Source organism: Vidua macroura, chromosome 7 (assembly GCF_024509145.1).
Source record: "Vidua macroura isolate BioBank_ID:100142 chromosome 7, ASM2450914v1, whole genome shotgun sequence".
Classification (NCBI taxonomy): Eukaryota; Metazoa; Chordata; class Aves; order Passeriformes; family Viduidae; genus Vidua; species Vidua macroura.
Genome location: NC_071577.1, coordinates 21,311,975 through 21,339,971, shown reverse-complemented (window position 1 = coordinate 21,339,971; position 27,997 = coordinate 21,311,975). Strand labels below are relative to the sequence as shown.

The window sequence follows — 27,997 nt, the reverse complement described above, 5'->3', positions numbered from 1 at the left end:
CAAATGGATATTAAGAAGCAGCCCAAAATTTCAAGGCCTTAATATCTGAAGAAGTTGTATATGTGATATGGTTATGTATAAAAATAATCTTAGAGCAAGGGCAATCAATACAAAGTTACGGAGTTTTTTACTATCCTTATGACTGCAGCAATGAGCTGTATTAAGCAACTCTGAAAAAGTGAACAGCAGTAAAAACTGACAACTCGATTAATAATATTTCTGTTTCAGAATATTTAGTAACATGTATCTGTGCAATCTTGCTCATAGCTGTCTCACTGAGGGTCAGATTCTGCTGTCCTTACTCATGTCAAGTAATTTATTACATTGCACATAATCTTACTGATTCAATGTGGAGGGTGATGGCAAAACCTGACCATAGTGACTAAGAGCAGCAGTTGCTTCTTTCAGTCTTTGACAGCTGCAAGAGCAACTCTGTTTTTCCAAACCGTCCATCCCAAATTCCGACCTGTAAGAGTATGTACCTATATTTAGCTAGTGAGATTAAGTTGCAGAGGCTTCAAGCAGGGCAAAAAGCACATTGGTCTGCCTTTTTTACAGACAACAGCCTTTGGGCAGACAACAGCTAAAGCTTTCTACTCCCTCCCCTTTCCCAAGTGTTTGCAAAATGGATTCCCAAAGGGAACTCACTGAAGAGCTCAGACTTTACCAATCCACTCTCCTTCAGGATGGCCTCAAGGAACTCCTTGAAGAGAAAAAGTTTGTAGATTGCTCTCTAAAAGCTGGTGACAGAAGCCTACCTTGCCACAGATTGATTCTGTCGGCATGTAGCCCTTATTTTCGTGAGTATTTCTTATCTGAGCAAAATGAAGAGAAAAAGAAGGAAGTAGTTCTAGATAATGTTGACCCCAACATCCTGGATATGATTGTCAAATACCTTTATTCAGCAAGTATTGATCTCAATGATTCTAATGTGCAAGATATTTTTGCTTTGGCCAGCCGCTTTCAGATCCCTTCTGTATTCACTGTGTGTGTCTCCTACCTTCAGAAGAGGCTGGCTGTTGGTAACTGTCTGGCCATCCTTCGGCTAGGTGTTCTGCTTGATTGCCCAAGACTTGCATTTTCTGCCCGTGATTTTGTTTCAGATCATTTTGTGCAGATCTGCAAAGAAGAGGACTTCATGCAGCTTGCCCCTCATGAACTTATCTCAGTTATTTCACCTGACAGTTTAAACGTAGAGAAGGAAGAACTGGTATTTGAAGCAGTAATGAGATGGGTCCGAACAGACAAGGAGAACAGAGTAAAGAGCCTGGGGGAAATTTTTGACTGCATACGTTTTCGTCTAATGCCAGAAAAATATTTCAAAGAACAGGTTGAGAAAGATGATATAATTAAAAGCAACTCAGATCTTCAGAAAAAAGTTAAGATTATTAAGGATGCTTTTGCTGGAAAACTGCCTGACTCTAGCAAAAGCACGGAAAAGTCAACCAAAGGGGAGGTGAATGGCGATGTAGGAGATGAAGATTTACTGCCTGGCTACCTAAATGACCTTCCCAGGCATGGCATGTTCGTCAAAGACCTGATTCTTCTGGTTAATGACACTGCTGCAGTAGCTTATGATCCTCTTGAAAATGAATGCTACCTAGCAGCTCTCGCAGAACAGATTCCCAGAAATCATTCCAGTATAGTCACCAAACAAAATCAGGTCTATATTGTTGGAGGACTCTATGTGGAAGAGGAGAACAAGGATCAGCCTTTCCAGTCATACTTCTTCCAGGTACAAGCTTTATAATTTTTGATATAATAATAGGTGCTTTATAAGGGTTACTGAAAAGTGTTCTGCGTCTCTGCAAGTCTAGTGTCTTTGTATGGTGATGGAGAGAAGTGTCTAGAGAGAGTTATTTTTGTCTCAGAGATAGAAATGAAACTGAGAGCCTTGCATCTTCTTTTTCAAGATTAACCCCTGGTGAGATCTCAGAAAATATTAAAAATATTAGTATATTCTGTCTAGGCACTGGTTTTCATTAAGGCCCAGATTTTTCATTGTACAGATGTCTAAATTTAGGTCTAATAATATTTTTGTAAAATAATTTTTGTATATTTTTATTAACTCTGATGAAAGTTGGAGTGCTTTAGCTGGTTTAGATCTGATGTCTTTCTTTTTTGCATCTGAAATACTTTCATGACAGCAGTAATGTGTGTATTTTAAGTGCAATTTCTGCCACTAAAATTGCAGAAGTCCTTTGTGTTATATCTACATTTGAAAGCCTAAGGGCCATATAAATATGTAATTTAGAGGCAGAAGGTTTTTTTTCTCAGCAAACTGTTAGTGTCAGTACATTAAATACCATGTTTCAACTGAGTGTAATTGTACATCTTTGTAAATCTGTATAATATAAGGCTGATTAATACTAATTGTAACTCCACAATGTATTTCAGGAAAATTAGCAGAAATGCAGTTTGTCGTGCTTATACCATAAACTAAGTCTGTTGTGTTTTTAGCTACATGCTTTGGTGTATATTTAAATTATTTTGTGCTGAATTATGCAATATGCTGCTGGCCACATCCTCTCTTTACGCACACTGGCCTAAAAGAGTAAAAGTAAGTCCTGTTTCAATATGAAATAAAGCACAGTAATAAGCAGTGATAGAATTTTGAAGTGTTTAGATATTAAAAAATGCAAATATTGTTTATAGGAGTATGGCTCACTCATTTCACACACAATAAAAGATTTGGTTTCAGACATTTGTTATGTTGATGAGAGGGAAGTCTTTGTAGGGGAGGGACTAACACTGTTTCATTTCCTTATGTAGGTGTAAAACACTAATCACTGAAGTGAAAAACTTGTTACAGAAATATTCTTCCAATAGAAATAACATATTGATGTAGTAATGTGTATTTAGTCCAGAACTGAATAAGTCTCAGGCTACTACAAAGGGGCCTCTGAGAAACTAAACCTCAAGAGCGATACTAAAACTAGATGAAGATTTCAAAATTTTACTTTATATGTCGACATCTGTTTCCTGAAATTTTACTTTATATGTCGACATCTGTTTCCTGAAATCATGTCATCTTTAAGCTTGCTTACTGCTGCTATTCCCTATAGTTACAATACTTGTCTGCATTACCCATGTGGCTGTTTTTCTCTCCAAAATATTAATGCAGTGCCAAACCAATTTTCACTTGCTGATCTTCCTTTTTCCACCAGTGAAGCATTGTATTTGGTAGCTTGCAACCTGGGAGAAAACAAGGCTGCCTCTGGCTTGAAAATGCATGACAAGTTGATGCCCTATCAGCAGTAGATATCTCATCTTGAAGACTTATGAAGTAAGCTGTGATCTCTGAGGGGTACATCTTCTCATTACCCCACCCAGATGCAGCTACTGGGGAAATCCATGTCCATGAACTACATTTCACTGTTGCAGTAAAACTTTCTGTCCAACAGGAGTGGTCTGTCAAATTTGGGAGATGCATTGAGCATGGAAATCTTGACTGTGGAACTTACTTCTGGGAGAAGAATGTCACCAGCTAAATCCTGAACTTTATTTTGACTGAACTTTCTTTTACTTTTTATCAAATGCCTTTACATTCACACAAACTCCTATCTTACCCTCCCTTCCTATACCAATGTCCAGCAAATCTATATGCAGTAGGTCTGAGAAAACAGTTCTTTTTCAATGTTAGAGGTAATTCAGGTTCAATCACAAATTCTCAGATTAAAACAAAAAATAAGCACCACAGTTCTAGGAAAGTCCTGGTTTATTTTGCCATCTGTCCTCCTACTGCTGCCCTCTGCTTCTCCTTAGGTGTTTTCAGCATACTGGATGTTAATTAATTGAGAGCCCTGAGAATACTACAGTAGAAATGGCATCAATATTATTGCCAAGGGAGCTGCAATGATTTCCTATTTTGCTTAAGAGTGATGTGGTTTTTGTGTCTTCAGAGATCTCATGAACTTTTGAGGGCATTTGTGATGAAACGCACATCTGTTGCCTTAGGGATTGCAAGAGAAACATCTGTGCCATTTGCCATGTGATGACTCCTGATCAGTAAGAACCGTGTAAGCTGTCTGGCACCTCGCTGTAGTGATGAGCACAACCAGCTAAACATACAGGTGTGGAACTGCAGGAGTGGCTGCTCCCTCGGGCAGGAAGAAGAATCACTTGTTCTTTCCAACAAGATAGGGAACGGAGAGTGAGGGATCTTTGTGTAAGGAAGAAGAGCTTAATAAAAAGGCAAGGAAACAGTGAGGGTGTGCAGACATAAAGAGAGTTGTATGGCATTGACTCTGCTAGATCTCAGCACAATGAAGCATGGGTGGGTAGAAGACATCATTCATTAGGTGCACTGAGGGAAGGGCACATTGTTCAGGCAAGCAGATTTGCTGTTGAGAGACACTGAGTGCCAGTAGATAAATTCTGTGGAACAATATTCATTGTGTGGATTTTTTTCCTTTGCCTTTCCTAACCCTTCCTGTTCTGATGCTCTTTCAGCTGGATAGCATTGCTGGTGAGTGGGTTGCTCTTCCTCCACTGCCGTCAGCCAGGTGTCTCTTCGGGCTGGGAGAGTCAGACAACAAGATCTATGTAATAGCAGGCAAGGATCTTCGCACTGAGGAGTCACTAGATTCAGTATTGTGCTATGACCCTGTGTATGTTTCAAATTTAATTATGCCCACTGAGGACATGTAGATGGCCCATTGTTAGTTGAAAAAAACCTAACAGTGATCTTCTTGTTCCAGGGCAATGAAATGGGGTGAGATCAAAAAACTGCCCATCAAAGTATATGGCCATGCAACTATCTCAAACAATGGATTGATATATTGTCTTGGTGGAAAAACTGATGATAAGTGAGTCTCTAAGTCTTTTTATGACAATTAATAACATTATCTTCTTGGTCCTTAAATAGATAATATGTCCTCACACTCAGAAATGAGGGCTTCCCATTTCTGCATCTCTGGATTAAGGTTGCTAACAGTCTGGCAGAGAGGAACAAGTTATGGTGTGTATGATGTATTTTTTGGTGATAAGGTAAATTACATATAAATTGTAATCCAACTTGCTATTTTAATAACCATACTTATTTCCAAGGCAAATTATACTTACACTACAGACAAATTAGTAATACATAGCTATCAGGACCTTCACTGAAAGTATTCTTTCCTTTCAGATAGAAATACCTAGGTGCCCTGGAATTACAGTCTCAGTTTTTCCAATTTTCTGGCCTGTGATAACCTGTTATACCTTACTGGGTATGACATTAGGATAACAAAAGTTTTCACTCACACTGAACATAGAGTGGTAATTTTTAAGTGTTTTATAGGGGATATTTAAGATAAAGGTTTGTCATAACAGCCAAAACACCATCATAATCTTTCCATGACCTTTGCTATATATTCCTCTACAAATCCATCTAAATACAATATGCTCGGAAAGGATGTTGTCTTTCTCCTCAAAAGTACAGTGAAATGGCTGCCCTGTGTAATGTAAACCACATTTGATTTAGTCCTATGGATGTGAGTAATGCTTTGTAGACATTGCAAGGATTTTCAGAGTAGATACAAGAAAGGATTCTCCAGGAGAGGGAAGAGGTCTACAGTCTACCTCAATTAGATCTACTTGGAACAAGTCAAAAGTTCATTAGAAATCATCACCAGTTTTCTTTTTGCTCCCCAGGAAATGCACTAATAGATTATTTGTGTACAATCCCAAGAAAGGAGACTGGAGAGACCTGGCTCCAATGAAAGTGCCTCGTTCGATGTTTGGAACAGCCATCCATAAGGGCAAGATTGTCATTGCAGGTGGTGTCACTGAGGAAGGCCTTACTGCATCTGTTGAAGCATTTGATCTGACCACCAATAAGTGAGTACAATATTCAACCTATTTTAATCAAGTGTTTTATCATCTAGGCTTTTAGGAGCCCTGAGGTAAGAGTCATAAAGCTGTTCAGGTACCTATACTACCACTGACACATTTGGTCTATAGTCCCATCTTCAGCAGCAACAGCAGGAGGTTACAGAGCGGGTCTCTACAGACGTTTTTCCTGCACCCCTGCACACTTCAATTATTATGCTAATGCCATTTGAAATAAATAAGCATTTTGGAAACTCTAGGGAGAAATGAGAATAACTGGGGAACAATATATCTGTATGAAGCATATTACTGAACAATCAGAGAATCTGTAAGAAGTTGTCCATGAGAAGAGATGTCTTAACAGTGTGTCACTTAAGAGTTGCAGAAGTCCCTGAGGGGATGGACATTGGAACTTACTGCTGATAAATCTCAGAATTTTTTCTTTTTACTAAACCATGGTCTTGGTACCTGGATTTGTTGCCCAAAGAAGTATTTTAGTGCATTCAGTTTACAATATTTCTTATGTGTTTAACTTGACTTTTTCTTTTGATCCTTAGATGGGAGATAATGCCTGAATTTCCCCAAGAGAGAAGTTCCATTAGTTTAGTCACTTTAAGTGGAGCTTTGTATGCTATTGGAGGCTTTGCAATGATTCAGCTTGAATCTAAAGAATTTGCACCTAGTGAAGTCACTGACATATGGAAGTAAGTTTAATTTTAGTCACTCTTTCCTGGTCAAAAGTCTTATCTAAAATTGAGGTTTGTAGACACTGGAGGCTAACACTATTTTTCTGTTTAATTCTGAAAATGATCCATAGCACAGGCTGTAAAGCATTTGTTGACAGATAAAAAAGTTTGTCAGAAAGTAACAAATAAACATGAGACCCGGATCTAATGACTACTTCCACCTACTAATTATTGGACCAGTCCAAGTCACAATCTTCAGCTTCTTTAGAAGAGTAAATTGCCATCTCTTGGCAGATTTAGCATTGCCAATAAAAAATTATTTTGTGACACTGTGATGCAGAAAAGCATGCATATACAGAGACCTGTACATACTGATGTGTTGATGGTCAAATGAGTAACTGTTCCAAGAGAATCAGAAGTCCCTATCTTCTAGGTTTTTTTTGAGCTAATCACAGCAGCAGTGATGAGACATCATATCTCTGCTGCGACTCTTAGTTGCTAATGTAAATTCAGAAGCTTTGGTTGGCAGGGAAAACCTCCGCAACTTTATATTCAGGAATCTGAAGAAATTCAGAAGGAATGCTTAAGGAGGAAGCTTTTTTAAAGCATGACACAGGTCTGCAACAAGCTTTAGGGACCAGGAAAAGAATAGCTTGTGTGCAAGAAGATCTTTCTCTTCTGGAGTAGAAGACAAAACCAGGCTTTTGTGACACCCTTCAGCACATGGTTGCTACAAGCCTTTGCAACAGGTGGACTATCCTCCTTTTCATGTATGTGTGCTGAAGCATCAAACTCAAATTTAAAGAAGCTATTTTCTAACTTTTTTTTAATGCAGGTATGATGATGAAAAGAAAGAATGGGTTGGCATACTGAAAGAGATCCGATACGCCACTGGAGCCTCGTGCCTGGCCACACGTTTAAACCTCTTCAAGTTATCCAAACTGTAAACAAAATGCTGGAAGATATGATATGGTGAGGGAGTTTTGATAGGCTCTTCTGGTGTTGTTGCATGGAAATGTCCCCAAATTGTACAGTTTTATAGTATCATACTAGTCACACTGGGAGCTGTTAAATAGTTCATTTGTCTGTCCACTTCTTAAGATACTTCCTAGCTAACCAGCAACCACTGAATTTTTGCCAGTGTTTAAATTTCTAAAGGGTTATAATTAATGTTAATTAGATTAAGATTTTGGCAAGAACTCAATTTTCCACTCCATGAAATTGCAAACAACACTAGTAGCCTCCCTTGCACTCAATACAATCCAGGTACTGGTGGCTTGTCCTCCAAACAATGTGCATGAATTAATTGTTAAGTTAAATAGAACTATAGGTAGCTAATTTTATTCTAACTGGCTGTTTGTATGGCCAGATTTCCCCTTTTAGTAATGTATGTAAATCCTTCACTCTTCAGCAATATCTTGGAAATATTCTCATCACAGACCTCAAAAAAAAAATTTAGCTTGGAATTGAAATGAATGTTTTAAACAAAAGTGGCTTAATATTATGTGGCCTAATAAAAGCCAGTCTCAGCCAAAGCTGTACTAGTAAACAGGGGAGAGGGTAGAGAAGTTCATAAAGTTAGTAACTCTACTATTTTACCTACTATGTTTAGACTTCTGATAACAAGGATTTTCCACTTTTTTAATGCTTTTATATTTATTTCCAAAGCAAATATTTTATGGAAGTTTTTCTCAGAGATCTGAGGCCAATAACAAGCATTCATGAAAAAGTCCTAAAAGAACTATCTTTAGCAAATATCTGTGACAAAGAGGACCTTTTCATTTACTATAGAGTTGATGCATTTTGACGTTGAAACTTTTAACAATTAAACTTTGTTTTTAAAACTATAGAAGTATCACTTGATGGCATCTTTTTTTAGTGACTAGCTCATCATTGCTATCATATTGACAGGACACAGATCTCTTAGTACAGCCTTTGCCCAAAATAGAGCACTCCGTTTCCTTCAGAGCTTGCTTACCATTTTTTTGTTGAGTATCTCTTCAAAGGATTTCTCCATTCCATAAAGAGGGTGTCATCAATCTAAAGGATTTCATAAATTTCAATCTAAACTGGAAAAGAAGGCCACCACACCTGACTGAATAGCAATACCAACTATCAAATGACCTCTTGCATTGCTCTCCTTTGAGACAGAACATGTGCAGAGGCACAGCCATCGCAGTTCATTTCAGTATGTTACTGCCCACTAGTACTTAATCTGTGGGGCATTTTCCCTTCAGTACCCAAATCTGCAGCTGTGCTTACCACTTATTTTTATTGGCTCCAGTTAGATGACTGGTTTATACCACTCATCTGCTCTAAAACTTGCTGATTTAATATAGAAAGAATGAGTGCAAAGAATTAAGAACAACAAATTTTACTGAATTGCTTTTTTTTTTTGCTTTTCTTCAATGCCCTTTCTGGACCACTCATAACAAGTTTTAATCCTCTTCCCATTGTGCATCCTCATAACTTTATCCATACATAATTTGAAGAAAACTGGCTTGGTACAGTGACTGCTAGAATCCCGAAAAGCAGGGTTCAGCTCAAACACGACCACCCTGACTGATAACTTCAGCCACTGCCACCTTTCTTACACTCCAAGGCTGCTATTTAAAGGCTGTCTGTACAGAAGCAGAGTCATGTGAGACCTCTTTGACAGGCAGTCCACCTTCTGAAATACTAACCTATATTTGTGATTGTCTTCTCCATTTTATACAAAATATAATGCATACAGAATCTTTCTATGTGCTGTACCTTCAATGACATTTCCTCAAAGCAATCGTTACATCTTGGAGCCCTTGTCCATTTGATAACAAGTGTCTAGACTACCATCTACTAGTTTTGTCAGTCACCCACAAATATGAGGGCTGCCTCAGGAGGAAAGTACCTTGCAGATTAGATCAGTTCTATTGGTTTTTCCTGACTTTCTATTCCCGTCCTGATTTGCATTCAGTTAATAAAACATTTTTCTTCTACTACTGAATAGTAAAAAAAGAGGTGACAGCCAGATGCATAATGGCCAATTCAGATATGCAGTTGATTATCTCTGCCAGGTTTCAGGTGAAGTGGTAAAAGAATGTGTCCTGTTTCTACTAAATAAGCAAGAAAACATATCCTCATTGCACATGTGAAAAAACAGGCACAGCTGTAAATCACCCTAAGGTAATGGCAGCTATAGGTACAATGTGGCTGTCTCTGGAAATGGGATGATTAATCAAGCATGATGCCCCTGCAGTTACTGCTGTACAGTGAACATTCTCCTGGCTATTCCACTTCTTCCTTCTACATCTGTGTCTTATAACTCCTGCACAAACGCTGGCTGGATTTTCCAGTATGTGTAGGTGTTCCAGGAGGCTCAGCCATTCTTTTGCACACACCAGATCACAGTGTAGGAGAAGCAGCTGGAGGTTCCTCACCACACAATACTCTGCCCCAGCACAGTCCCCCACAGTACCTCTGTTCTGAGAATGGAAACTGAATGGCTCTAAAAGCAGCCTTATTCTTAGAAAATCTGCATTTCAGTTTCTTGGTTTCAGTTTCTTGGTTTCAGTTTCTTGGTTTCAGATACTGTTCGATTCCTAACTGCTCATTCTGTCACGTGCTGGAGGACAGACATAGTTTCCAGTACATTGCTGACTCCACTCTCCTAGTCAATAGTATTTCCAACTTTTTCCGTGGAGAGTTTTATGTCTGGCTAAGTCTCTGTGCTATTTATTTTGGAAATAAAGTGTAATTTGATTGCAAAACTGCTAGATTCATGTGCTTGTAATAGCTTCCAGATAATGAGAATTTTTAAGCATCCTTATCACATCTTCACAGCCCACTGTGATCTATCTGCCTTTTGCAATCCCTAATCATCTTTACATCTGATGACCTTGGCAAGCCTTGGCCCAGCTGATATAGATAAAGAGATTTTTGAAACTTAAGTATTCCAGGATTATGAGACATTTGATGGTACATAAACTGTTTTTATAAAAGTACTTTAGGCTGTGTGTCTGGTATCACTGTATTCCATACAGCTGCTGTCTCAGGTATTCCAGCTGTTCACCTTTTGTTGACAGAACCATAGAATTCCATTCGAAGTGAGGAATCTGTAGAACAGAATGGTACAAACTGACTTTTAACATTGGTATAAGCCACATACAACGTAAGAGCCAAGAAAAGGCTCTCCGATATATGTTGTTCTTCACTTGAAGATATTTACCACCTGTGTCCTTCCAAAAGCCTGTCTTACTCTAATACTGAAAAGATCCATCTTATTCTCCTTTATGTAAGTACAGTCAATTTACTTCCAAAAAGCAGCATAGTTGCAGAGATATGAAACAGATGCCCACACAATATAGGCTGTGACAACTCCATTACACCCTCCCCTCTTTTAAAACCCAAATTGAGAGAAAAATCCCAGGTCACTGTAGTTTGTAATGCTAATGTATCGGACTGGAATGGTAATGTAGCAGACTGGAATGGTGTATCAGTAGTGTAACATGAAAAAGGATATGATTATTCTGTTTAAAAAAGCCCCAACCAACAAAATCTAAGCTTAAAGAAGGATTCTAGCTAAAATTAGGTGAGTAATTAAATATATAGGAGCCTCTGCATTAATGAGTCTCCAATTCCCAAATGTTTCAGTGCTGGTGGTGAATTATGTCTGGCCTCTAGTGTTCCCTGTCACAACACTATCATTGCAGCAGACAAACAGCATCCATATCCCATCTGGCAGCTGCCAAATTGTCTTATCACTCAAGGAGGGTATGTTCTATCTTTTTATACCATAGAAATCTTCAGTGAATTGAACTGAAACTCTCATTTGACTTTTTCTCCTTTACTGAGGCTACAATGAGATTGCTAGTTTGGCTGCAGTAAGGTCAGACTAGGACCTTTTGACTTCAGTTTTGCTTCACCCTCTTTCAGAGAAGGTGTGAGTTCTGTGAAGTCCTTACACCAATCTTGAGAACAGCTTAGAGTTTCCCCCCTAACTACAAAAATTGCTCTCCCCCAGTAGGTGCTTTTAACGATAAAACTGTTTCTAAATCTGTTGAGAGGAAAATGGATCATTTTGCACTGCTGATGCAATTCAGAAAGGACACAAAGTATTGCTGACTGCTCACCTGAACGACTCGGTACCCCAGCATTTCCAGGTGTCGCTTTTTCACTGCAGGTTCTCCTTTCAAATGACGTGAATAATCTTTGCTAAAAGCTTTTGAATCAAGAAATTCCAAAGCAATTCTGCAAACAGTAAAAATGTGCATTTACTTCCAGGACCTACCTGAATAGCAAGAAGTGATAGTTCTAGTTCAGTATTGATAGTTGCAGCAAGACAAGGTAAACCTGACAATTCTCAGAAAACACAAATTAAACAACTCCCTGGAATTAGACAAAACATTTTCCTCCTATTTATCTAGAGATACTTGAATTCAGAAAAAGCATTTTCTCCCTGCATCTGTTTTTGTTCCAATGGTAAAACCAGCTAACCAGCATTTTCAAGGCTTGCATTTGAAAAGGTGGGAGGAAAGCAGTATTCCAATCGTATGAAACACGTGTCAGGAACCTGTACTGGGTTTGGCTGGGATGGAAGTACTTTTCTTCATACCAGTTCATTTGATGCTGTGTTTTGAACTTGTGACTGTCAATAACACACCGGTATCTTGGCTACTGCTGAAAAGCACTTGCACAGTATCAAGGCCTTCCCTGTTTTCCCCTCTGCACTCACAGTGCATACAGGCTGCATTGACAAGAGGTTGGGAAGGGACACAGCTGGAGGGAACCTCAGCTGCCTGAAGTGGTATTTCACACCATACAACATCATGCTCAGCAGTAAAGAAAAGAGGACTTTTTCCCACACAGCCACTGCTCTGGCACAGGTCTGCTGTAAGTGAATGACTGCATGGCCATCGATTGCCTTGTTTCTCCCTCCCCCTTTTTTTTCCCTCCACTTATTAAACTGTCTTAATTGCAACCCAGGAGTTTTCTTCCTTCCTGTTACCCGCCACGTTCTCTCCCCCATCACACTGCAGGGGCATGAGCCATGCCATGCAAATGGAAGGGAGCAGCTGTGGCTAACCCATCACACCCCAGAAGGCTAAACCTCATCAGACTGTGGAAAAAGGAACAGAACATTTGGACATGAGCATCAAAAACCCAGTCTAAACTGGATGTAAGCTTGGAAGAGCTAATGTGCAGGAATTCAATGTACTGACCTTTGAGCTCCTGGTGGCAGAGCCTTTCTCCCTTCATCCTTGATGTCATATCTCAAGTGTATTTCCCCCACACCACCCAAAGCTATATTCTGAGCCATATAGGAAAGAGGCTTTTTATTTACATCCAGGACACACTCAAAATCTGCCAGAAAACAAAACAAACCTGTTTACTGACAAAATAAAAAGGAAAGAATTTGATACATACAATGTTTCCTTCTAGAAAAACTGATAGCGATAAATAGAGCTACCCAACATTATTTATACTATAAAGAATGTTTTGGAATCTGTATTTTATACAACAATTTCTTCTTTGCAATAACTTGTGTTATTTTGGGGCCATATGACCAGGAGCTTCCTAATCTTGGTAATAACAGTGATATGAAAGGACTCCATAACAATTTTTAGAGTATTAACTTCTCACCTATTTCATAGTAGTATGGTGTGAGAACAGATATTCTTGAGTAATGGCTCCCCCCTAAGATCTCTGTCAGCATTCTGTGAATATGCTGTCGCTGTGGATTTATTTGGCTCATGCCTACGAAGACAAAATAAAGAATTCATACATCAAAACTTCTACACCCGAAATTCTGAAAATAGTGCTTTCAGACATTGTATTTTTGACAGCCAGGCTACTGAATTTAATCTTTTCCACAAATCCCAAGTATTATTCCATCATAATTCAGAGATAAAGTGATCATATTTTAGCTAGAAAGTGGCAGTTGCATGCTATTAAGTAAATTTCAAATCCAGAGTTTAGATCCCAGGATTTTTTCATTCACATACTACAAAACCTCAAGTTTTAGGTTTCACCTGGTGGATTTTGTTTGCTTTTAGTTATGTTTGGACATGTATTTACTCACCTTGGGTTTACTACAGCCATACCACACTATCTGCCACTTCTCTGCCCATTGCAGATTAACACCTTGCTGCATTAAACACCTTCAGTGTTAGAGACAAAGTAGCTGAGTCTGTAGATAGCACAGCAGATCTCCCCATGAGAATTAGTGGAGGAGATACTGTGTTTGCATTAGATGGATTCTGAATTGATCACTATTCTGAAAGATCTCAGCTGCTACACTTGATCACTAGCCTACTTCTCTATCTCTTATCCCTGATGAATCTTGATTCTTGTGAGGAAGAAGGGAGGATCAAGTTCAAAAGAAGGCAGTAAAAATGTTTACCTTGAAAAATTTAAGTCAAACGCTCAGTTTTGTAAGTGAAGCAGGGAGCAAAATGACCCATCTCCTCCAATACAGAATGATCTTCTTCCTGCCTTTCCATCCTTCATGCCAAATACACTGTTTCTGTGTATTTAAATTTTAATTCTTCTGCAGAAATGTCCCATCTCTACTACATTAATTCTCACAAGGAAACAAGTTTGCTCCCAGTAGCAATACTAAGTGGTTGTACTACTAAATGCTCAGCAGAGAGGGGGGTGCCTTCTATTGTGTACTAGTGTCAGTATGACAGTTTTAGAAGAAAAATCTAGTATATTTCTAAAAAGATAGACTATTATGAGTAACAAGGGCAGTTTTTCCTGTCCTAAATTACTTACTGTTATGAAAGACACGTTGGCAGTATGGCTCATGAAACCAAGGGATGTGAAACTCTGGGCATTCCAGACAGACTGCTCTGTTCAATTTCATGAGGCTTGAGTGGACCCTCTGCTTCATTGTATGAGGCAGGACTGATTAAAAAAAAGAAAAAAAAAAAAAAAAAGAAAAAAAAAAAAATTGAACTAATGGTAACCTCTGAATTTTTTACTAGAAATGCAAATATCTGTATACTATGGCATCTATATAACTCATGCTGCAGAATTTTAGAAAGGTTCTCAAAATCCCTGAGAAAATAAATGAAAAAAACCCAGTTCTGATCAACATTAAGAACAACAGCAAGAGAGAAGACAGAAATTGCTTCCTATTGTGTAAATTTAATTAAGTAGTTGAGGGCAAAATGGCAAGAGTACATTGATAATGAACAACGTAGAGGTAGAGAGGAATGAAACAGTCAAACACTCAGTCTCTTATTTAGAGAGAAGAGAGGTAGGATGCATTTCTTGCAGCAAGAATCCCACATTATTCCTTCAGCTTTGTGACTACTTCTAGTAATAAACACCACAGTCAGGTAATTTTATTTCCAATAAAATTGAAGAATTATTAAATATTGAGTGCAATAAGTTAACTATAAAATTCGTTTTATATTACTTTCTCTCATCTGCAATACAGGTCTGTACTTTTAAAACAAAGAACATATTTTTTGTTCATTCCTGCCCTTTTAACACTCCAACTATGACTATATTATAAAGAGGGTGTCTTTCCCAAAAGCAAAATAATTTAAAGAGTAATTCAATATCTCAAGTCATATGTAAGTCCAAATAGCATTTTATGCCAAATGCTACACAATCACATTCATCAAAAGCTAGATAGCTACCTTTAAGTTGAGCATCCAGTTTGCTTAGGAAAGAAACATTAAATATCGTCGTTATCAGAACTGGAGGAAAATACCCAGCCATTGCCAAAACATGACCGAGCAGCACCAAGTGATAAGTTTCAAGATGACCTTGAAAAAACAGAGAGAAACCCATATTAACACATAACAAAGTTGAAAGGATTTGCCCTTTCCCTGGCCTCTCAAATCATCTGATTTTCTCTCTTAATGTACAACACAAATCCATACACACTTCCTCTACAATTTTAACTATTTCTTTGTCATGAATCGCAAAATGTATCCTGTTCCCAAATTCCTTGGGGAACACAACAATTCTATCCAATAACAGCACAGTGAATTAATCAGATTTTTCACTTACATTTTACTATGCCAAAAAATCTTTTGATAGTCCCTTATCAACAGTCATATTTAACAGGTGAAACATAACCCAAAATTGAATATTTGTCATGGTTTAACCGCAGTAGGCAGAGTATTAGCAGTAACGTACTTAACTTTTCTTTGCTTAACCAAAGTACCATTCTATTCCCATTTTCATTCAGTAAAAATATTTGTCTATTGCACTTACTCAAGTTAGAAGTAAGATGTTGGATACAACTCTTAAAGAATTCTTCATTGTCAGGAAGGTCATAATTCAAAGCAGAGAAAAGGAAGAGAATAAAATAGATTTCAGAGGTGGGAATCTGAAAAAAAAGACATCCTAAATCAAGTTACTGCAAAATATCATCGTATTGCTTTATAATAAGAAAAGCTTTATAATTCATTCAGAATTTGGAGATTTAGGAGTAGGTGAACTATTTTCGTTGGTCAACTTTTCCTGGAAAAAATTTTTTTTCTTTGGTCAACTTTTCCTGGAAAAAATAATAAAAAAAATAAAATTGTTGAAATTGCTGCCACAACTAAAACTTCAAATTTATTTCATGTAGGCGATCCAAGTGTTTCTATACACTTAAAGAACCTTTTGAGAAGGTTTTGCATTAAAACTTCTTAAAGAAATTAAACTGCAACAGAATAAAATTGAAGATTTATATGAACACCAGACTGAGAATTAGAAAAAAGATCGTAGAAAAAAAAGAGTAATTTTGACCAAATAGACAGGCTATTGGGGAAATCCCCACAGATATTTTAATATTGTTAAAATATCCACCATGTCATGTGATTATTTATCAAGAAGTTAAAAAAAAATTAAGATGGTCAAATGCCAAGTTGAATGTAAATGATTATGGCTGACCTAACACTGAGTGAACAAAAAAAAAGAAATGAAAATTAATGATAAGTGCAAATTTATACATATAGAAGTAAAACAGCTTTAAGTGGGAACAAAAAAAGATGATCTCCAAATTAGCTACACTGAAGAAAACTCTTAAAAACATGTGTGGATTGTGCTCTGAAACACATCAACTACTAACGTGCCCTTTCTTACTGAATAACTCACAGTAGATAGAAAGAAAAACTGAGACACCTTGTCTATATTTTCAACAGTCACAGACGCTATTCTGTCAAACAATGCAGGACAACGGTGTTCTGATTTTATGAGAAAAAAAGACAAGGGTAAAACATTTGCCCATGTTATTTGATCTATCAAGTGTTGACATATGGCCAGAGTTTCCTCATTCAGGACTTCTTCAAACCACTCTCCATTCACATATGGAAGTTCTTCCAACAGAAGATTTAAGTTGTTGGCTTTCTGAACCCTCTGAAATCCACAGTCATTTACTTTTTGCAGAAGCTTGGCACATAGCTCAGAACTGTTGTGCCAGTGCAACTGGCCATGATGATTCCACTTGACAAGAGCTGTAGCAATGCAATTCAAATGATGGAGTCTGCATTGAGGCAAAGCTGCTGCTGCTTTGTTTATAATAATTTCCTCCACTTGTGAAGAAGGAAGCATGGCCAGAACACGAATTATGGCTGCAGTATCGGCAGGTATCACACTAGATTTTAAATAACTGGAAGAGAGATAGAAATAAAAAGTCCATCAGTCATGACAAAGTGCAAATATTTAAACAAAACAAAAAAAATTACATGCTTGAAACTTCTAATTTCGAAGTTAAAAGCTGCACATCAAATATAAAATAAGCAGAATATTAATGACTTGGCAGAAATCCACACATCTTTTTTTTTCAGTGAGATTAACTTCTTCCTTCTAATTTATTCAAAACTGAAGAAGGGGAAGAAGACAGTGAGCAGCACAGTCAGCTGATGAGACTCCACCTGCTACTGATAAACACAGAAGTTCTTAGTAAGGCCAGAAGGTCCACATTTGTCAAGGTTATCTGTGGGTTTATGGGCCTGGTTAATTTCTGTGATTTTGGTCCTAAGGAGCACCAGGTTTTAAGGAGTCTGAGGAACATAAAGACATCATCCACCAAAAAAAAAATGTACAGCCAAGGCATTACATTCCCATAGAGGCTGAGCAATGAAAGCAAGATCTCTTGTCTGGCAACTTTCTGTTGTTCTGTACAAGCCTGAGAACTAACTGGACAGTTCTTCAATCAAAAGAGTACTTCTGTGTCATACTTTCACATGTCCAACCAAGGCATTCTGTCTCTTTTTCATTACTTCTTCTGTCAAACATCAAATACAATATTAATATCTACCCATCCTATCAAATACCAATCAAAATTTATTGTCATTTCAATATCATTATATTACAGTGGTCAAAAGAAAAAGGGAAAAATACTCTTTAAAAGCATCATATATATTAGCAGATACTGTTGGGTTTATAGGCAAGACAATATCTACTTTCCATCATCTGATTTACATGTTTAATAGAATCAAATACTTGTAAAAGTTTGTTACTTCTTTGTATTTTATGGGAACAAAACACTAACATCTTAGACTGCTATTTAAAATCTTAAGTAGAGAACTGTTTGAAACTCAAATAGCTATATTTCCAAGAATACACACTTACCCTAATAGTAACATTTTTAGTTTGGCAAACAGCTCCAGATCCTGGCAATGCAACACCACCAAGTAGTGTGTTAACTTTACCAACTGCAATACCTGATAGCTATCCAAGTGTTTGTGCAGAACAGAAGCCATTCTGTATAAAAAGAGGAAAAGATTACATGTTATTAAGCTAATACAAAAGATACTGCAAACTCCAACATGCCACAAGAAATAGAGGTGTCTTGTGGTGCACAGTACCTATGTGGAGGGTTTTACACACCTGCACTCATCTCCATACCAATTTTGACATTATTCCACTTAGAGCAGCCTCTCTTCACTTACTGAATTGCAAAATTAAAGTCCTCATCACGACAAATCAGCTACCTCACACTACTAATTTCTGTTGCAGATTTCACAATTGGTTAAATTTAGAGTGGACCAAGAACATAAACTAGAACAGCATAAGGAGCTTCAGCACCACAACACTCACAGAACAGTGGTTGCTACAGCTGTGTTGGTCTAAAGCTGCAGAGGAGGATAGATTTGAAGGGAAATGTAACACCTAGACACCTTCTTTAGACAGTGAGACTCAGGAAGAAAAGACATGAATTCACCTGATCTTCCTTTTTGTATCCCTTTGTGCCACAGGACACAAGTATGTACTTTTTCTTTCAAGGATCTACTTGATTCATATAAGTACCTTCAATCCAGTAACTGTTCACAACCTGCACTTAACTCTGCTATATCTCTGACATATCTAATGCTACATCTTCATCTCCAAGACAGGACACGTTCTCTGCAACTTACCATATTTCATTTGCACTCTCATGAGTTTACAGTAATTGTTACAGGCTAAGTTTAGTGCAATAGGATCACATATTTGTAAATTAGACAGATACTATACAACAGTAATTTGGTAAGGGTGAAATGCCTTTCTTTGAAATTCCTAAATTGCCTCAATTACTTCTGGGTCAAGCTACAATATTCCAGAATCTGTAAGAGCCAATAACTTATAGCATATAAGCACTTGTGTGCAAGCGATACACCCACAGCACCTAACTTATTGGATATGTCATGGTTTTCCACACTAAATGGAAGTTTACCTAGAGAATACAACTTCTTAGTAATATCAAAAATATTACTTTTTGAGTAGATGAGAATTTCTGCATTTCATTTTCCGCATAGTCTTCAGTATCATCAATACTTGGTGACTGCTAAATTCCTCTGCCATGTTTACTGCATGTACCAGCAACCTAAAGAGGAAAAGACATATTTTCCAATGAAAAACAGTTGAAAATCTCTGGCAAACATAGCAGCCATTTTCTTTACCTATGAGGAAAATAACCAAATACTATTTCTGGAAGCAAAATTCTCACAAACTAGAGACTTTTGTTCTGTGGACTTCTAAACAGTTGATCTGTCTAGCACAGATAGACAGATATAGGGGTGTGAGTGTGTTGGACCAGTGCATATTGTTCTGATGTTAGAAAATAGCAAGTCTAACAATTCTAAAAGTAGATAAGAAGTAGGGAATGTACTCTTAAGACACAAAACAATTAATGATCAATCAGCAAGCTACAGATAACAGAATCAAACATGAACTGAACTGGTGGTAATTAAAGCCAATGTTTGTCACACACAATATAAATTTAAAAAAACAATTAAGAAAAACTTTTGGAACTAAATCAGCTATGGCAAAACCAACACAGGCTTGCAGCATGTCCAAATCTCTGAATAAAGAAAATGTTAATGAAGAGAAGTATGGAAATATGACTCATTGTAATTAATACAGAAAATTCTGCCTAGAACTGCAGGCTTTGAGAGATCCATGAGTAATATCACCCCCGAATAGGATTTTGTGGCACAAGAAAAACAGGCAGAGGAAAAAAAATCTGTCACACAATACTATGCTCTAAATAAATGCTGAAGTGTTCCCTGATGATGATAAAGAATAGGATGTCAGCATTCTAGTATAGGACAAGACTCAGGCTTTTTCAGCTACTGACAGTCTTAAAAGGAAAAAGCAACACCTATCACTGCCTATATTTCTCAGGAGAAAGACAGCAAGGTTTTTACTACCACCCAGTGTGAAAGGAAGGCTGTAGTCTAAGAGACAGAGCTACAGGATGGCCTTGCATAACAGCATTCACACCCCCCTTGATTGATGATCTGTTCAACTTCTTAACAAAACATACTCCTTTGACAGTGTTTCCATGATGAAATCATCCATTGCTACGTTACAACCAGGAAACCTAAGGCTCAGCTCACAGATGGGCTCACAAATTCCTCCAAACACTGGTACATTTTAAATTTCTGTGTAAGAATGCATATATCATAAACAAGACAAAATTATTAATAAACTTACCTTTCTCTAACCTTAGATTCTGCCATAGGCCCAAGAGAATAAAATAATTTTGCAAATGTTTCAGGATCATAATAATCATCTATAGTTTCAGACAGCAGCTGTTTAGCAATCAAGCGAAATTCAGCATTGTCACAACCCAGCTGTTCATATAGTCCAAAAATATGATTAATACTATGTATATCAAGATGGGAGGCACTTTCAAGGAAAATCCTGTTGCATTTTTCTAGCACTGGATGATATCTCAGTTTAACATTTTGGAGAAACTGGAGTATTCTTCTGGCATAGTTGAAGTGGACCTCATGCTCTTCTTCTAAGAGCTGTTCAGCCTTGTGTAGTAATCGATCGCGAAAACTCTCTGTGATAACTTCAGATATGCTGATCATCAAAACTGACAAGATCCTAAAAAATTCAAAAGGTTTCTTATTTACACATTGAACATAGTAAGCAATACAATTTATATTTATTAAATGAAGTGCACAAAGAAAGGAATGGTAGTTGAGGTGTTGTTGGCTTCTGTGCAAAAAGAATTTTAAATCTAATCCAGAAAACATGGATGAGTAAAAACCATTTACCCTACTAAAGTAAAAATTCTGCTTTCAGCGAACTTCTGAAATGATTCGAATTTTTCAGCCATCTCTTGCAAAATTACGCATGATAAAAGCATTTGCCTAAGGCAAGACCCTGATTTGCCTGATTCATATTTGCAAAAATATCTTTAATGTTCAACGGACACTAAAGAAGCCAAATCAATTCACAAGTGACAGGATGGGGAGAAGAGTCATTGCCACTCCTAAAAAAATAATCCCTTCCTAAGGGAATAAAACTTACAACCACAGAGAAAGTGATTTCAGTAAAGAAATGCAGTCCTGTTCAAGGAGTTTAATAAGCAGGCTCCTCACATGTGAAAAACTCAGTGCTGGGACTGCTGATGCTATATAAAGCAGAAAAAAGAAAGAGAAGCCTTTGCTGTAACAGCCCCAGGGGAACAGAAACAAGAAAAAATGAGCTTGGTCTTCTTTGACTAGAGCTGTTTAAAGTAGTCTGAATATGAAGGTAATATGCTAGACATGCTAACAAGAGAATTTATTAATTAAACTTGACCAGAAAAACAATGCTCTGAAGATAAATAAACACAATATTGCTATAAAACCTCTTACTGCTGATAACAAAGACATGTAATGGTAGAGAAACTATGTATGTCAAGGGAGAACAAAGGGAGAAAAGCATCTTCTGGTGAGTCAATAGCCTCTAAATTACCAAAAAAGTCCATATTTAGAATCAGGATAACACTGATTGTAAATATCTGCTGTACTGTAAGTGTAACAGTGGAAATTAATTAAATTTCTATAAACTAAACAATCAAGCCATAGTTTCAATCATTTAGACAGGTTATAAAGAAATTCTTTGCAAAATCATTGGGAAAATGCATTCTCGTGTCAATCAAAGCACAAATACAAAACACTTCTTTCCCACAAACCCCCAGCTGAAGCAAAGTAACCTTCAGTTGAGAAAAAGGGAAAGTCTTCAGAAAAGACAGACCAGTAATTGCAACATTTTGCTTCTTCTGCTTCTGACACTTACCTTATATCCTGTATAGAATCCAGTTTCATGTCCACAATATGAGCTACTTGGCCAATTATGGGACTGAAGTGCCTGTGTTGCTTGTATAAGCACAGAGCGAATTTAGACAGAGCAGGCAAACTAAGCCTGTCAAGACATTAAAGACATTCAGACAGGATATCTAGCTTTTATTTCTACTCAATAACTCAATAACTAAAGACAAAACTCTATTTTAACAATTATATAAAAACCAAGGTTATGGTAAAATTACAAAACAAGGAAACAAAGTATCTAATCAAAAAACCTAGGTGTTTAATATTAAAGCATGTTGTGTATATGGAGTTCTACAAGAATTCGTTGTCCTTCACTTAACCAGCCTAAGAACTCTATAAAGATTATATTCTCAGGCAATAATGTCAAATGGATAAAATGAATGTGAGAAATTTATTACTTGAATATAATTTTGTTTTCAAGTTACGCTGTATTTATTTCCTTGTCAAGATGCTCCACATATTAAGAAGAGGCAATTCTGTGATGCTGGTGCCAAGACTGACACTCAGTTCTGCCAATACTCCAAGATGAAAGAATGAAAACTACATTATCCCTCCTCCAGAAAGAAATCAAAAGACAACAAAACACAACAACAAGATGCACAAAGGGAAAATGTTGCTGTTTAAATACAAAATGATTTTATAAAAAATGAGATAAGCATGGTTCTAAAAACCATGTAAGACCTAGACACCAAGCACTGAGGTAAAATTGTTTATATGAAAACCTGCAATTCACTTCAATCACACAAATCTACACAGAAAACATATTTCAAAATCTCAAATGTTGGACCCTGTTACAGTATCTGAATCTCTCAAGCATTTGTGTACCAAAGTCTATATGTATAATTTTCAAAACCTTAAAAAATGCAACTGACATTAAAAATACTCATGTTATGTTTTAAACATAAATACTCTGAGAACTCTTGCATAACCTGACATGAAGCAAATCATGCTTGCAACTTATACCTTTCACAAAGCACAGCAGGACAATACTTGCCTTTCTAATCTTTTCCATGCTTCTGTAACAAGCACTTTTGCTAGAGAAACGTCATCTTCAACATTGAGCCTTCAAAATAAAGACAATGCTTTACTTCAATAGTTATAAAGAAATAAGACATATGTCCTTTCATTATTTATCATAATGTTTTACTTTTCTATCATTCCCTCCATTCAAACAGATTGTAAACATTTGTGCAAGAATAATCAGAATCCATAATAATAATAAAACATATTTAATGGGACTGCAAAACAGATCCATTCTGCCTGTATCTCCAAAACTGAGGCACAGGACATTATGCTGTGTCACACAGTCAAAAGTACAGAAGCTGTGACAGGGCAGTCTCATCACAGTCTCCTTATGAGATAGCTCTGTACTCAGAATTCCTTCTCTTTTTATTACCAAATACAAAATGTATTTAATGCTCTTTACCTCAGGATGCTATATAAGGTGTCCACTACCACCTCATCTTCCATGTGTTCCACCTTGCTTTCTGCCAAAATGCAAAGGGTAAGGAACTGGGGGTGATTTCTTACATAGTCACTAGTCCTTAAGAGAAAGGGCCTCTCCTTTTGAAATTGCCACAGCATGTTCAATGCAATTCCCACATGCTTTTCAGAAAGTCTGGCCTTGTTTCTTCCAACAAGGCTGAACACTTCATCTTCATGGGTGCAGTTATTTATCTGGCTCAAAAGCAGATCACTACACAGAGTCCGAGCTTGGTAACGTCTCAGTGTGAACAAGCAAACCTGCCTCAAACAAAGCATTTTGCTACGCCTACCAGCTAGCTTTAAAGTGTCCAGAAAGATTCTTCTTTCATTTTTCACAGCAAACCATGCTGTTACAGACAAGAAACCCAAATATTTGAAAAACAGAAAACCATTTTTCTTTGGTCCTGTATGGTCACTGTATTAAGAAGGAGTCAATTCTGAGGTACCTGAAATGAGAAAGTATCAAAGCACTTAATTTCAGTCACAACAACAAAGTAAAAATCAGTGTCTCTACATTATGATGTTCTAAGTAAGGTAAACTTAAGAAGAACCTACAGCCTGAACTCTTCTTATAGAAAAGCTCCCAACAACTAACAACTTACATGCTCACAGGTACTATGAAGTTAGTCCACTTGGTAAATTTTCAAATTTAGAAAACTGCCTTTAAAGGTCACATGTGCTATCAGTGCTACTACCGAGAAGGAAAAGCTGAAGATTTTAACATGCCAGCACTGCATGACTAAGTGAGGCTTGCTCTCACAAGGCCATAATCCCAAACTGGGGTCCAGGAACTGCCAGAAAATACAACTATTGGTGGTAAAATGAAGTGAGATTTTAGTGCTTCTAGTCGAGCAGGTTGATCACCTTTGTATTACAGGATACTGATCAATCATACACCATCAACTGAAATTGCCATTGCACTAAAGAAAAGCAACCTGATTCCAAATTATAATAGAAGCTACAGCTTTATGCAATGAAATTTATTGAGTATTCATTTGTCTTCTTAGAATATACCCCAGTTTGTACAGAGTGCTAACAACTATATATTCTACAACCTACACAGTTGATTCCAAGCTGGAGTACACTAGTGATAAAAGTCTTAGTACACCAAAGAAGCCTCATCAAATTCCCTCAACTCAGAGACCATGGAAAAGATGGAAGTCTTGCTTTAGAAGATATAATCATTAACAACTAAAATTATCAATACCTTCAGCAAACTTGAATGCTCTTCAACTGTAGGCATGATTCCATCAGTGCAACATTATCAAAGTGATGGCAGCAGTACCCACTAGGTCTGTTGAGGAAGAAAAAAGCTTATTTGTGCAGCCTGTGCAAGGTACTGAAATCATTCCAGAAAGATGGATATAGGTGAATTTCCTTTGACAGTTGTACATCCTCTTCTTAGAACAAAAAGCTATACAGAATATTGCACTAGACTGCTGTCACTGACACTAGGGCAGATACAAGCAAAGCTAAACTGAAGTAATTTTAATTTATTATCTCCTATAATAAGAAATCTTTTCTTTCTTATTCAAAATTAAAGAATATAAGAGGTACAAATTTTTCACGTACTATGTATGAAGTACTTTTTATAATAATGATTTTTTTATAGTCCCTTTTCAGATATTGCTTTTATTTTTTTCCATATGGTAGTTGCCTTTAGAAAGAAGTCACTTCCTACAGTAGTGGCAAGCTAAGCTGCAAGAAGTCAGGATAAAGTAGATACCTGAAGAAAATACAAACACCTTCAGAATCAGTTTCCTGTAAATCCACATGTCCACATAAATCCACATTGCATTCCCTATCTCTGTCTAAACAGCTTGCGGGAAGCTTCCAAATATTCCTCTAGCCCATTGAGCAGATGCAAGTGCTTTACCACAGACTTTTATACTATTTTAAATCATAGTAAATTCCAGTATCTTTCAAAAAGTTCATCAATAGAAAACACTGGATGTTTTCAAACATCCAGTTACATAGAGTAAAACGAGAAATTTGGATCTACTTAAACAACTATTTCTAAGATGTGCTACTTACCATGCAAAACACACATTAGAAGGACAAGAAGGTCTTTAAAATTATTTTCTATCGGTTGAAACACTATAAGCACTTTCAAGACTGTTTTACAAAGCACAGTGAGCCAGGAAGTCTCCCAAAAAAGAGCAAATGTGGACACTCACCACTCCTCAAGTATAAGAACTACTAGAGATTTAAATAACTAAGCCTTAAGAAAGCTGCTTGTGCAGTACAGGCACCGAGTCGCAGTCGCCCCAGCTCCCGTGAGCCCAGCCACGGCAATAGAACAGCCCTGTCCCCGGGTACGAGCGCTAGCGCCGCACCGCTGGCGCTCTGCGGCTTCCCGCGGAGAGCCTGCCCGCTCCCACCGGCGCGCCGCCTGCTCCGTCACCGCAGGGAATTCTGACCCAGAGGGCCCCAGAAAGAGCGGGGGAAGGGGCCGAGCCGCCGCAGGAGGGGCGCGACCCGTGCCGCCAGACTGGATTCCCGCCTCCGGGGGGCCGCCGGCACCGCTGAGGGGCGCCCCCTACGCGCCTGAGGCACCGAGCGGGCGGCGGGCACTGGGAGGCGCCGAGCGGGAGGGACGCACCGGGAAACCGCAGGCACCGAGCGGGAGGGATGCGCCGGGAGGCACCGAGAGGCCAGAGGCGGTGCATCCGCCCGACCGAGCGGGCGGGCACGGCCCAGCTGCCGGCCGGCGCGGGGCGGCAGCGGCTGCCAGCGCTGGCTTCGGCGAGGGCTCGTCACAGAGTAAGCTCCACCACCCGGCGGGGTTAAACGAGAAAGCAAAAGAGCCAGTGTCAGTTCCGCAGAAGCGGAGCCGAGGAATAGCTCTCAGATTACCTTTGTACAGGACCCTTCCTGCTTTCGAGCCACAGCCGGAGACCGCTCCCTCCAAACGCGGCCGGCTGCAGCCCCAGCGCTCCACGTGCCCCGGCACTGTCATTCACCGTGCGCATGCCCCGAGGCACAGCATTTCCCACGAGCTGTCAGGAAGCGTAGGGAGAAAGGGAAAAGTCCACCAGTTAAGACTTTCCAAAGGAAATAAAAATAATAATTAAAAAGGCCCAAGGTTCATACTGACTATTGCATATTAAATAAAACAACGTTTTGATAATTCATTCTGAAGGGGGGAAAAGTCTTCCCTGCCTAGGAAAGGCACAAAGGGACTGAAGTTCGGAAGGGTAAAGTTGAAGAGCTAGGCTTTGTTGTACTGCAGTTAACGTTATTTCATTTTACAAATTTTTTAATCCTTTGCAACAGCAATAAATTTTAAATGAATGAGTTTTGGGAGACAAATCTAACATATCTTGCAACAAGTATGTTGCTTATATGGAATATGCATAGCTCCAGGTCATCTTTCTGGACCTTTTCTCACCACCATTGATAGCAGCAAAGACATTTAGAAAGAATGATAACAATCTCGGATTGCTCTATATTCTATCCAAAGAAAAGAACTAGAACTATGACCATGACCAATTCTGACCAGCTGTATTGCAGCTGTCTATCAAATGTTTTGGGGTTTTAGTTTTTGTCTGTCACCTTCTAATATATTGGATACCTATGAATATGGAACTCACTCAAACTAATAGAATAGACCCTAAATTATTTATTACAGGTCTGTGGTATTTTAGAAAAATAGCATGTATTTTTTTAAAACTGGATTAATTACAATTTTTGTAATGGTGGAATTTATAATTTGAACAGGTTCTGTATCATCTTGCTAACAAATTCCAGATTGCCCCATTACAGTTTACACAGGCATGCAAGTAACAGAGACCCAAACCCTGTCAGGTGAGCTCAAAGGGTGGCACATAAAGTACCTCTTTCAAGAATGTCAGGCTTTGTGCAAACTCACATAACAATTCCAATGCATCTGAGATGGATTGTAGCAGAAAACAATTCCATGTTCATATAAAGGAGGCTTCTGTAAATCATACAGATTTTTCATTTTCTTTCAAATGAAAATCACACAGATTCAAAAATCATACAGATTTTTTCATTTACAGTGAACTTTTCACTTCTGGCTTGTGAAGTACATTGGGATAAAATAAAACAATGCCTAAACCAAATTAAAAATGCTAGATCAAATGATGTTAAATTTTAAATTGGAAACGTAGGGGAAGAAAGCAAGACTTAAGAAAGCATGCTGCGCTGAAGCCAGTGTTGATTTTATCAACAGATGTTCACTCACCAGCTTCTTCAGGATTTCAGAAGTCACAGGTGTCAAGTTTCACATTTTAAATTGGTTTTGGTGTTGTTTTTTCTTTTTCCAGAAAACCATAAGGAGATCATTGGGTTTTCTACTTCTAACAAACTTCTCATCAGCCAGTCACATAACTTCCATTACTTCCCACTATGTATGCGATTACTGACCCAAATGCCTACTGGTTTGAATTAAAACCCATCAAAGGAAGTACATACTTCAGTGCCAGTCTTAGTTAATTTAGAAGGTACTCACAACTTTAGGCATTGATATAAACTTTCATT

General features: G+C 37.9%; 2 protein-coding genes across 3 annotated transcripts; one reads left to right on the top strand and one right to left on the bottom strand.

Moving 5' to 3' along the window:
• The first annotated feature begins 52 nt into the window (after window positions 1-52).
• On the top strand, window positions 53-8,377 carry KLHL41 (kelch like family member 41). The gene is made up of 6 exons (XM_053982842.1): window positions 53-1,735; window positions 4,453-4,610; window positions 4,701-4,808; window positions 5,635-5,820; window positions 6,369-6,515; window positions 7,333-8,377. The coding sequence occupies exons 1-6, from the start codon at window positions 626-628 to the stop codon at window positions 7,442-7,444; spliced, it is 1,821 nt and encodes a 606-aa protein (XP_053838817.1). The 5' UTR covers window positions 53-625; the 3' UTR covers window positions 7,445-8,377.
• On the bottom strand, window positions 1,058-27,997 carry FASTKD1 (FAST kinase domains 1). 2 transcript variants are annotated; one of them, XM_053982839.1, is made up of 18 exons: window positions 27,702-27,997; window positions 26,351-26,493; window positions 24,702-24,788; window positions 23,436-23,940; window positions 23,004-23,072; window positions 21,978-22,103; window positions 20,397-20,795; window positions 19,174-19,284; window positions 18,054-18,185; window positions 16,602-17,088; window positions 15,708-15,822; window positions 15,125-15,253; window positions 14,250-14,381; window positions 13,116-13,229; window positions 12,695-12,836; window positions 11,606-11,723; window positions 10,479-10,588; window positions 1,058-1,119 (listed from the first exon to the last, which is right to left on the bottom strand). In XM_053982839.1, exons 4-17 carry the CDS (start codon window positions 23,768-23,770, stop codon window positions 10,499-10,501), a joined length of 2,499 nt encoding a protein of 832 aa, XP_053838814.1. In that variant the 5' UTR covers window positions 23,771-23,940; window positions 24,702-24,788; window positions 26,351-26,493; window positions 27,702-27,997; the 3' UTR covers window positions 1,058-1,119; window positions 10,479-10,498. The 2 variants fall into 2 exon arrangements, with proteins under 2 accessions (XP_053838814.1, XP_053838812.1); XM_053982837.1 differs by lacking the exons at window positions 1,058-1,119; window positions 27,702-27,997 and having other exon boundaries at window positions 9,914-10,588; window positions 26,351-26,498.